At 34.8% G+C, this 13,716-nt stretch overlaps 1 protein-coding gene across 1 annotated transcript in view; it reads right to left on the bottom strand.

Moving 5' to 3' along the window:
- Window positions 1-2,336: 2,336 nt before the first annotated feature.
- LOC138350277 (involucrin-like) overlaps window positions 2,337-13,716 on the bottom strand; it is a 12,570-nt gene continuing 1,190 nt past the window's right edge. The window contains exon 2 of the mRNA XM_069300885.1: window positions 2,337-2,427. Within this exon, the coding sequence (XP_069156986.1) occupies window positions 2,337-2,427 (91 nt within the window). The remainder of the gene's footprint in view (window positions 2,428-13,716) is intronic.

The raw sequence follows: 13,716 nt of genomic DNA, 5'->3' as shown, positions 1-13,716 counted from the left end.
TATTGCTCAATATTGGTCAATACTGCTCAATATTGCTCAATACTGCTCAATATTGCTCACTATTGCTCAATACTGCTCAATACTGCTCAATATTGTTCAATATTGCTCAATATTGTTCAATATTGCTCAATATTGTTCAATATTGCTCAATATTGCTCAATATTGCTCAATACTGCTCAATATTGCTCAATATTGCTCAATACTGCTCAATATTGCTCAATATTGCTCAATATTGCTCAATATTGCTCAATATTGCTCAATATTGCTCAATACTGCTCAATATTGCTCAATATTGCTCAATACTGCTCAATATTGCTCAATATTGTTCAATATTGCTCAATACTGCTCAATATTGCTCAATACTGCTCAATATTGCTCAATATTGCTCAATATTGCTCAATATTGTTCAATATTGCTCAATATTGCTCAATATTGCTCAATATTGCTCAATATTGCTCAATATTGCTCAATATTGCTCAATACTGCTCAATATTGTTCAATATTGCTCAATATTGCTCAATACTGCTCAATATTGCTCAATATTGCTCAATATTGCTCAATATTGCTCTGTTAGCCACATCGTAATTAATGCAACTGTTTTCTCTCACAAAAAAAACGTAAAAAAGCCAACTAATTTGCCTGACAAAAAACATAACAAAGTATATGTCTTGCGCGTAGCCAGAAACGTTACAAATGCAACTGTTTTCGCTGACCAAACACGTAAGAAATCCAACTGTTTTCCCCCCCCTAATGAGAAACGTACGCACCCAAGCAACCCACCTAACCTATTCCAGCTGATGCATAGCAAACGTCAGTATTACAGTGTTTTAATTTTGATTAATACATCGCATTTCTAACGGATTGGTCGATTCCGTCAAAAATATGACCTATTAGGTAACAGGACAAGTTGTATGGTAAGTTTTGTTTTGACTTGAGAGTCGGTACATATAAACACTCAATCACCCAATCGTCGACGTAAATGATGTCCCTCCTAAATAGACATCGCCATGACGACATTCCACAGGACCTTCTACACCAACGACGATGCGTTGACCTGCTAACGGTCCAGGACGGACCGAAACGTCGTTACTTCCTCGATTTTCAGACCCTACGGGTCGGGAGTCTAATAAGGACAACCACCGCTACAAAACTCATTTACACACACACACAGCCGCGTCGTTCTCTTAATAATGCCTAAGAAACCCACCAGGTATCTCGCGTCCTCTCACAGAGGAGAGGCGCGAGCGAGCGCGACAATAACCAACAGCGGCCCAGGCAAACCAATTTCGCCTGTTATCTCTGTGCAAATACTGATTAGACTAACGCAGAATGTCAACAAACAAGTCTTGTTGATGTGCGCTACTGACTTAGCTTATTAAAGCATCCAGGTGGGTAGATGGGTAGAGAGGTAGGTAGTTAGGTAGGAAGGTACGTTAGTAGATAGGTAGATAGGGAAACAAGTAGTGGGTAGAGTTGGAGGAAAGTAGGTAGGAAGGGGGGTGGGTATGGAAGGAGGTAGGTAGAAGAGTAGAGACGTAGGTAGATAGAAAATTTGAAATGAAAGTAGATAGGTAGATGGGGGGAATAGGTAGGTACGGCCGTAGGTAGGTAGGTAAGGAAGTAGGTATTCATATACGTAGGCTGGTAAGCAGGTAATGCTGAACGTAGGCAAATAGGTAACTTAAGGCCAAGGTAGGGAGGTTAGTAGTATAATAATAATAATATTCCCATTCTCCCCAATATTTCTCACGTAGTCTCTTCCCTATATGAGAAATATATCTTAAAGATAAAGATAGACAAAGCTAGCAGCATTATTCTCCGAGATGAGGACTGAATTCTCCATAATATATGAACAGTGCAGAGGTTGAAGCCTCCTGTCTCATTTTTTACCATCTTCAGAATGACTCTCATCTCCATCTGTGCCCCTGAGTGAGACATCTTTGTCATCAAGCAGACAGTTAGAGAGATGATGTACTCTTTCATTTCAATCTCTCTCTCTCTCTCTCTCTCTCTCTCTCTCTCTCTCTCTCTCTCTCTCTCTCTCTCTCTCTCTCTGTGGGATCTCCATCCAATTTACAGCAATGTTGCAGGAAGAAACATTCCATCTAGCTCTGAGCGCTGCCATGGTGAAAGCTCCACAGAGAGTGACAAAGAGTATGAACGTCATTTTCCATATCCAGGGGTGTCATTTTTATCATTTTCCGTATCAAGGTCGTCATTTTCATCTTTTTATTTATCTTGGTTGACATTTTCATCTTTTTTTGCTTAACGAAGTCGTCTTTTTTTTTATTTTCCTTATCATGGTTTACATTTTCATCATTTTCCTTATCAATGTTTTAATTTTTCTTGTCAATGTTTGAATGTTCCTTTTCAATGTCATTTTCTTCACCTTTCTTATTAGGTTTGTCGACATTTATCGGCATTTTCCTAATCAAAATTAAATATATTCATCATTTTCAATATCAAGATTACAATTTTCCGCATAAAAAATTTTTTATTTGCATAAGTATTCTTGTCAAAGATATCACTTTCCTTATCAAAGAAAATTATATTATCATTTTCCTAATTAAGGTTATCATTTTCGCCGAATTATTGACAATATCTTCTTTCATTTTTGCCATCATAACCGTCGCATTCATCATTTTTTCTACGGTTAAATCATCTTTCTAAAAACATTATTAGAGAACCTAAATTCGCATTTAAGTCAGACTCTAAGATAGTCCGCCCTGAAAATGGGAACTGAGCTGTTTTCTGTGACGGACTTTGTTGACATTGTGAAGTTAGCGACCATTGACCAATTTGTTCTTGATCAATGTTATCAGGTTTTCTCTTCGTATAACAAATGAGGCGCGTCTCCTACTTATTTAAAGTCTAACCTGTAACTCATTTTAATCTAACATAACCCAAATAAATCTATCCTAAGCCAACCTAACCCATTTTAATCAAAATCCCTCCTAATCAAATCAAGCCAAAGCTAACCTAACAAAACCTATCCTAACCTAACCAATCTTAACCCTTGAAACACAAACCGAAACTGTCTCTATTTTCTGCTTGGCACAACTTGTAATAAAGTTGTTACATCTTGGCTTAACGTGTTTATGACGTATTAGAACGTTGTTACAACTTGCTATACTGGTTGTTATAACTGGTTAGGAGGTGTTAAAACTTGTTCGAACGTTGTACCAACCTCGTAGTTTCGGTGTGTGTTTGGCGGGATTCTACCTAACATAAACAAACCCATGCTAATCTAACCGATCCGAATCTAACCCATGCTACTCTAACTGATCCTAACCTAGCCCATGCTAACTTAACCAAATTCAACCTAATCAAACCAAACCCATCCTGGCCAAACCAAATGTCATCTAACCCAATCTATCCTAACCGGACCTAATCTAACTTAACCCAACCGAGCCTAACCTCATCCTAACCTTACGCAATCCAGCCTAGCCTCTTTTTAATTATCAATTAATTATCAAATTTGCCCGAAACGCTTTGCATAATAGTGGCTTCATCAATATTATTTAATTATTAATTACTACAAATTGTTAGCACAATTATTTAATTGTCAATTGCTATAAAATTATCAGTTATCATACAATTATTATCAAATAGTAATGAATTATCAAAATTATTTATCAATTATTATCTCTTTTATTATCAAATTCGACAGCAATATCCAACAATTTAAAATAATTCCATATTATTATGAAATATTATCAAATAAGTTATATATTATTATCCAATAATTATCAATTATTACAAATTAATGTCAAATAATTACATATTATTATCAATATATATATATATATATATATATATATATATATATATATATATATATATATATATATATATATATATATATATATCAAAATTAGTGAATAGGCAATATAAAAATTAATATAAAATATTATCCATTGTTATCCAATTACTATTATCAATAATTTTATCCAATTATTATCAATTATTAACAAAACAATTACAAATTAACGTGATAAGAAACACAATATCTCCAGCTTACATAAAATCTTACATACTAGTGATGGAATTTCCACCTGGTCAGCCGAGCTCTTTAGTGTTAATTTACATAGCAACAAAGCCCAAGGCCCAAGAGAGGCGAGACTGGCCCGTAGAGATAAGGAGAATAGGGACCAGGCTGCTTTGCTGGAGATTATCTGAGGCAATTTACATTTACAGTGCCGGGCAGACACAAGGTAAATAAACCGATAGTCTTTAGTCTGTTATCTTTAGATGGGTGACTGTGACTGGCTTTAATGGGGACAGATAGACAGAGACGGACACGCACACACTGGAGAGGGGTAGTGTGGGTCACGCAGCTCTGGGAAATATAACCCTGTCCCTCTCCCCTGTCTTCTGACGGTGGAGGGACAGTTCCTTCCGTCAGGGTACACTGTCCAACCGGTGGACCCTGACAAGTTATCATACTGTCACGACTACACGACGTGCTGTAACTTGATAACTTACTCAACGACAACTCATCTCAATAGCCAACTTACTGTCATCCTACAAGTTATGTTGGAATAGAATGAGAGCAAATTTGTCATATATGAGCAGCTCTTAGTAAAGCAATGTCATGAATCAATTATTAATGTATGTTTTTCAAGATGTAGACGAATGGCTTTAGCAATTATCGATTCAAGCTATTTTCAAACATTTCGCACGGCCCTGGGGATTTGTTTGGCTTGAACTTTTAACCCCCCATGGACATTGCTTCATTTCGAATCATTTATATAAATATATATATATATATATATATATATATATATATATATATATATATATATATATATATATATATATATATATATATATATATATGTCGTACCTAGTAGCCAGAAAGCACTTCTCGGCCTACTATGCGAGGCCCGATTTGCCTAATAAGCCAAGTTTTCCTGAATTAATATATTTTCTCCAATTTTTTTCTTATGAAATGATAAAGCTACCCATTTCATTATGTATGAGGTCAATTTTTTTTTATTGGAGTTAAAATTAACGTAGATATGTGACCGAACCTAACCAACCCTACCTAACCTAACCTATCTTTATAGGTTAGGTTAGGTTAGGTAGCCGAAAAAGTTAGGTTAGGTTAGGTTAGGTAGGTTAGGTAGTCGAAAAACAATTAATTCATGAAAACTCGGCTTATTAGGCAAATTGGGCCTTGCATAGTAGGCTGAGAAGTGCGTTCTGGCTACTTGGTACGACATATATATATATATATATATATATATATATATATATATATATATATATATATATATATATATATATATATATATATATATTATATATATATATATATATATATATATATATATATATATATATATATATATTTACATATATCTCAGTAGGCTGAGAAGTGCGTTCTGGCTACTAGGTGCGACATATATATATATATATATATATATATATATATATATATATATATATATATATATATATATATATATATATATATATATATATATATATATATATATGACAGTGTCAGACCACGGAGGAAGAATTGAAACAGGAATTTCCTTAAGTACTTTCGTATATTAATACATCTTCAGAAGGAATGATTTACAAGTATTGGAGATATATATAGGCAGGAGAGAGAAGTGAAATGAGGTGAGGTACAATGAAAAATTAATGGGAATTAGGTGGATACAAATAAGAACTGCAGAAGGCCTATTGGCCCATACACACACAGCTCCTATTCACACCTACTAATAGGCCCACACATGGATAATAATAGCATAAAATAGAAAATATTTACAATGAATTAGTGAGACAAATGTGTATCAATGATCTTAATCAAATCGCCCTTAATTGATCTATCAAAAATGGATCTAAGCTATATAAACCACTGCTAATGTTCAAATTACATTCTTTTGTAATCTGTATTAAAGCAGATTCAGTTATGTTCCTGTTATAAGTGCTTTTACAATTCGCTATTGAAGAAGTCATCTCCCAATAAATTTGATGAGCATTTTCTGACAAATGAATAAACAAAGCATTAGACAATTGGCCATGTCTTACAGAGTATTTATCTTGCGAAATTCTACATTTCAAATCTTTAGATGTTTGCCCAACATAGAACCTATTACAGTCTTTACAAGGTATTTTATAAATGACACAATTATCACTATGAGGGCTGTTTCTAACTAATAGTTTACCAACAGTATTTTCGTGGCTAAACAATACATGTATATAAAAAAGTTTCAAGACCTTGACCATATTTTCAAACTCAGAAAAATATGGTAAACATAACACATTCTTTGGGCGAATTTTTTTCACTGCATTTTTCACCGTCCAAAGAATGTGTTATGTTTACCATATTTCTCTGGGATTGAAAATATGGTATGCCTATATATATGTCCAATACTTGACTTGTAAATCATTCCTTCTGAAGGTGTATTAATATACGAAAGTACTTAAGGAAATTCCTGTTTCAATTCTTCCTCCGTGGATTGACACACATTTTTCATCACGTGTTAATTTTCGTGATTTACACACACACACACACACACACACACACACACACACACACACACACACACACACACACACTCACACACACTCACACACACTCACACACACTCACACACACTCACACACACATATATATATATATATATATATATATATATATATATATATATATATATATATATATATATATATATATATATATATGTCGTACCTAGTAGCCAGAACTCACTTCTCAGCCTACTATGCAAGGCCCATTTTGCCTAATAAGCCAAGTTTTACTGAATTAATATATTTTCTCTAATTTTTTTCTTATGAAATGATAAAGCTACCCATTTCATTATGTATGAGGTCAATTTTTTTATTGGAGTTAAAATTAACGTAGATATATGACCGAACCTAACCAACCCTACCTAACCTAACCTAACCTATCTTTATAGGTTAGGTTAGGTTAGGTAGCCGAAAACGTTAGACTAGGTTAGGTTAGGTAGGTTAGGTAGTCGAAAAAACATTAATTCATGAAAACTAGGCTTATTAGGCAAATCGGGCCTTGCATAGTAGGCTGAGAAGTGAGTTCTGGCTACTAGTTACGACATATATATATATATATATATATATATATATATATATATATATATATATATATATATATATATATATATATATATATATATATATATATATATATATATATATATATATATATATATATATATATATATATATATATATTGAAAAGGGTTTCTGCTATATTTACCTGAGTTACTAACAATCTGCTATTTTCTATAATACACATGTGTTCATAAGAGAAAATACCATGTTTTAACGGTAACATATGTAATCAAGAAAGTATCAACGCTGATAATATTTGCAATACGTCATTCCTAAAACAATGAGAGAATTGTTAAGCCTTTTATAAGGCTACTGAAACTCAACTTGCATTAAAAAAAGGGATTTAAAAGCAAATTTAATCGAGCAAATTCCGTGTGCTTGCCTGAATTTCCTGTGAACTACCAATATACTTAAGATTTGCATTTCCACTGTCGTTGAAACTGTTTCTAAAACTGCAGAATGTGTTGATGTTAAAAGTGTTTTAATGAACAGTTTTTTATTTAAAAAAAATACCTGTTTCAATTAATTATAATTTACCCACTGTCTTGAGAGGCTCGTATCGAAAGTATATACCAAAACTGTAACGGTATCCTGTGTAATTTTTCGGTAAATAATTCTGACTCTTTCTACCACTCCCAGTCACAAATTATATACACTGCGAGGTATAACCATTTCTCGGTGTATATATACATTGAAAGCTCAATAATGTCCTCAGTTATGCTCAGGAGTAAAGGATATACTCATTAGTTGATCAATTAGCTACTGTTGTGACCTTCTTAACAACCCCAGATATTGGCCTTTAAACCCAGTAGGCTCAATACAACCGTAACATTAACGTTACTACTTTACGTTGGTAAGACGTTCAAACAACGTAATGGACATTTAAAAACAACGTTGAGGTTACGTCGCTTGTTTTCCGGGAAGCCCAGCAATCCAGCAAACTATGATTGTTCTAAACTTGCATTGTCACAATCCCTATCATTAACTCTTAGAAGCGTTAGCTGCGTTTTGTATCCGGAGTCGTTGTTTGACAACATATATAGTGGACCTTGACTATATGGTACGCACCTCCCTTATGACTAACATTGTATGTGGAGGGGTATTGATCCCTGGTGTTGAATGTGGTGTATTGATGCATTGATTTATGATGTTGTATGTGTTATATTGTTCCGTGGTGTTGCATGTTAGGTATTAATCTGTGGTGTTGTGGGAACTGAATGGATCTGAGGTGTTGTGTGTAATGTATTGATTTGTGGTGTTTTATGTGATTTATTGACATGTGGTGGTGATACAATAGTCTGGTATGTTGGGTATGATTTATTGATCCATGGGGGTGAATGTGACGTATTGACCTGTAGCGATGTGAGGAATTGATTTTTGTTGAATGTGATGTATTGATCTGTATTGTTGTATTTGATATATTGATTCGTGCAGTTGCATGTGATACATTATTCTTTGGTGTTGTATGTGATGTATTGATCCAGGTTATTATACGCCTTATATTGATGCGTGTGGCATGCGCTGTATTGATCCACATAATAATAATAGCAAGAGATGAACTGTGTTTAGTTCAGAGCAGAGATATATTTCCATATATATATATATATATATATATATATATATATATATATATATATATATATATATATATATATATATATATATATATATATATATATATATACCCACTTCTAAATCAATATGATGAGCTCCTCAGGTCAATATTCAGGAAGGCGCTCAACCTAGATTTAGATGACAGTCAGTGGGACCAATCAACACTTCCAGTGAGACTTGGAGGGATAGGCATACGAAAGGCAACTGAGGTAGCACTTCCAGCATTCTTATCCTCATGTACAGCAGCCAACGAATTGGTAGGGCAGATCCTACCAGAGCGTATGAGAGAGACAGCGGGAACTCATGATCAAACGTTCATCGAAGCAGCCAGACAATGGGACACCATTGCACACCCTCAACCCCGACCACAAGTCCCAAAAGACCACAAGCAAGCCCACTGGGATAGCCCCATAATGGAAAAGACTGTCACAGCAATGATTGACAACGCTGATGCTGAAAACAAAGCCCGCCTCCTAGCGGTAACAGCACCCCACGCCGGGGATTTTTTATTTGCTGTGCCCAATGCAGCCCTGGGAACTCGCCTCAGTCATGACGCTCTCCGCATTGGAGTTGCCCTTCGCCTTGCCGCCCCCATCCTCACCGAACATAGGTGCATCTGCGGAACTGCGATGGCAGACCAATATGGTCGTCATGGTCTGGTATGTCGTAAATCACAGGGTAAAATTGCAAGACATGAAGAAGTCAACGACATCATCAAGAGGAGCCTCGCCACAGCCCGCTGCCCGGCACAAAGAGAACCACACTTATCCAGACCTAACGACCCTCAGAAGCGCCCTGATGGGGTCACCTTGCTACCTTGGAAGGATGGTAAGCAAGTGGTATGGGACTACACGTGCGCTGCCACACTGGCCAGTACCTACCTCCACTACAGCACACGTGAAAGCGGTGGTGCTGCTTCTTTCAGGGAATCGCAGAAAATTATTAAATACAGAGGTCTAGCACACTGCTACAGCTTTGTTCCGATCGGCTCGGAGACCCTCGGTTCGTGGGGAAAATGTGCATTGAAGTTCCTGAAGGAATTGGGGGACAAATTGATCAGCGCTACAAAAGACCAGAGAGCAAAAAGTTTCTTGTTCCAGCGCCTCAGTGTTGCGATTCAGAGGGGAAATGCCTGTTGCGTCTTGGGCACTAGTCCAACTTCAGAGGAATTCGAAGAAGTGTTTGACTTGCAACAATGATCGAACCCGTCTGTGACATTCATCAATGTTTCCCATTGTTGTGTTTTTCAAGAGATCCATAACCTTTAAGCACCTTTTTGCATTATTATTTTTGTATCAACCCATGTATATCTTGTAACCATCAAATGCATAATAAAGCACAAAAAATATTTAAGGAAGGGGGTGGTAGGAGAAAAGCACACAGAAACTGTATTGGAGGGGATCTAAACATTCCCTCTAATGTGTTATGCGTGGTTTCCTCCGAGGCTATGGGTCCCCCTTCTTCCAGCTAGAGGTGGTACTCCCTTCCCTATTTTATAAAAAAAAAAAAAAAATATATATATATATATATATATATATATATTATATATATTTATATATATATATACTTGCTGGTCTGTTAGTAAACTATTGCGGTGGCCGTACAAAGCCTCCAGAGGTTGATAGGTCTAAAACCCAACACCAAACTTGCTGGTTGGTCAGTCAGCTATTTTGAAGGCCTTAATAACCCTCCAGAAGTTGACAGCCCAACACCCAAACCAATACACACAGTGACCACGTGAGCATCCACCAAACTCTCAACCTTGAAGTGTTCTCGACTAACCATGTGACCTTCCGTGATCAATATTATTATATGTACCCACCCCCTCACAGCCTTGACAACTGGTAAACAATAATCCATAACCCCCCCATCCACCGTCCCAAAAAAAAACCTTTTCAGTTTACCTTTAATTTCAAAACAATCCTAGACACATTGTATCCTAATAATATTTACGTGGCAAGTTCATCAGAGCTTGAATGGGTTGTTACTGAGAGTAATTATATTCTTCAAGGGGGAAATGTGAGTGAGTTTGCGCCGCTTCGTTCGCTAGCAACCATCACAACAAACACATCCAGCGTCTGACCACAACTAAAGCGACAACTAATCCAGCAACTACTAATTCTACAACTAATACCTATTAGTATTTCCCATACATTACCTAAAGCACAGTACAATAGTACCAAAATAAATCTCAATAATAAAATGAGAGGAAAAAGTAACTTCAATCAGTGTAAACTTGTATACTTTAGCTGAAGTGTATTGTACGCTGAGAGGCGGGATACACAGCCCTGTGTGGTAGCACCAGTGTACCAAATCAGTTCCACTCGCTAGCATCGTCTGATCGTGTATATGGAATCATGTATAAATCATGTATAAAAACTAAAAATCTTTATAAAGTGTGCGTTGAAATACAGAGTGGGATATATATATATATATATATATATATATATATATATATATATATATATATATATATATATATATATATATATATATATATACGTATATATATATATATATATATATATATATATATATATATATATATATATATATATATATATATATATGTATGTGGAGAGAGATCAACCAGTGCCAGTGAACAATTCATGCGATACAGTAATGTAATCAGTGATATTTTGAAATGTGGAAGATTACACTATCAACTGTGCAATTGATCAATTACGTAGTTGTTGCAGGTTACAAGAACAATTGTTTTGGGCCAACAATTTGTTGAGAATATCCTGCGCAATTACAAATGGGAATATTCTGCTATTAGAAATGGGGAATATCCTGCTATCACAAGTGAAGCATATCCTGATATTACAAATAAAGAATATCCTGCTATTACAAGTGGAGAATATCCTGCTATTCTCTATATACTGTACTATATAATCTACACTATATCTCTATTTAATATACTAGTGCAAACACGTCGTGAAATATTGGTTACAAGTGAAGTGCTGTTTTTGTTTCGGTCAATACAGGTAAAAGCTTCCACTGAAATGATGTTGCAAAACAATACCTACCGTTTCATGAGAGCATACAAGGCAGTTAGTGATTAATCACGTAAATAACTTAGCCTAACTTAACCTTATTAACCTAGCTTCAACTAATCGGTTAACCAAACATAACCTAATCTTTCTTAACATAAACTGATTTAACCAAACCTAACTTATCCTAACCTAATTTAATCTAACTTAACCTAGCTTAATCTAACTTAACCTAACTTAATCTAATTTAATCCAAATTTACTTAATATATATCTTAATCTAACGTAATGTAACCTAACTAAACATAATCTACTGTAAACAAACAACTTAATCTGACGTAAATTTACCTAAGTTAGTCTAGCTGAATGTACTTAAACCTAAAGTAACTTAACTTAACGTAAACTAAATTAACCTAATTAAGCTTAAATTAGCCTAACTTAACCTAACATAACTTATCAAATTTACCTAACCTAGCATAAATTAACCAAATCTAACCTAACCTAACCTAACCAGGCAGACAAGGAATAATCTTATAGAAGATTTATTTTCAAAATAACTTTGTAAAAAACTGAGAAATGCATTACTAAAAAATGAATTTAATATTTATATATATATATATATATATATATATATATATATATATATATATATATATATATATATATATATATATATATATATATATATATATACATATATATATATATATATATATATATACATATATATATATATATATATATATATATATATATATATATATATATATATATATATATATATATATATATATATGTCGTACCTAGTAGCCAGAACGCACTTCTCTGCCTACTATGCAAGGCCCGATTTGCCTAATAAGCCAAGTTTTTATGAATTATTGGTTTTTCGACAACCTAACCTACCTAACCTAACCTAACCTAACTTTTTCGGCTACCTAATCTAACCTAACGTATAGAGATAGGTTAGGTTAGGTTAGGTAGGGTTGGTTAGGTTCGGTCATATATCTACGTTAATTTTAACTCCATTAAAAAAAATTGACCTCATACATAATGAAATGGGTAGCTTTATCATTTCATAAGAAAAAAATTTGAGAAAATATATTAATTCAGGAAAACTTGGCTTATTAGGCAAATCGGGCCTTGCATAGTAGGCAGAGAAGTGCGTTCTGGCTACTAGGTACGACATATATATATATATATATATATATATATATATATATATATATATATATATATATATATATATATATATATATATATATAATGTTATCCCTTACCTTTGAAATGAAATTATCTTATTATCTTGAGTATTTCACACACTGCCGAGTTTCACGTGTAGTGATAAACTTACTAGTGCAATGATACATTTTCAAATGTAATAAAGCAGTTTCAAGTGTAATGACACAGTTTCAAGTGTAATAGTGCCGTTGGAAGTGTAACGATAGTTTCAAGTGTAACGACAGAGCTTCAACTCCAACGGAACAATATATAATTGTTTTTCAACTTCCCCCCTCACCAGAAACCACCATTCTTTATTCTTAGCATCAAGGTAAAGAACATCACAGAGTAGAATGAGGGGGGTTAAGCCCCCTCCCTCCACTCTGGACTTGTGTTCGAACTGACCCTGAGGGGAAGTTACCTGCGTTCAAGTGGCAGGTGTGTTGATATACTTTAGTGAGAAGTGCAGTAGTGAAGTTGTTGGGGGCGCAAGAGTGGGTGTCTTGGCACCATGGCGACAGCGGTGGAGCTACCGCGGTACAGGTAAAGTGTGTGGGGTTTGTTTTGATTGAATGGTAGGATATTGATGCTTTGATACAGTCTTTCTCTCCCTCTTTCTCTATATCTCTCTCTCCCTCCCTCCCTCTCCCTCTCCCTCTCTCTCCCTCTCTCCCTCCCTCTCCCTCTCTCTCTCTCTCTCTCTCTCATTACCCTTTTAAATGACCCTTAATACCCTCACTGTTGCAAAGAAAATCTTATGACCTATGCCTGTGCCTTATGAACTG

This window comes from Procambarus clarkii, chromosome 45, assembly GCF_040958095.1.
Source record: "Procambarus clarkii isolate CNS0578487 chromosome 45, FALCON_Pclarkii_2.0, whole genome shotgun sequence".
Taxonomy (NCBI): Eukaryota; Metazoa; Arthropoda; class Malacostraca; order Decapoda; family Cambaridae; genus Procambarus; species Procambarus clarkii.
Note: the sequence above shows the minus strand (reverse complement) of the source record. Positions and strands in the feature narration are given on the sequence as shown.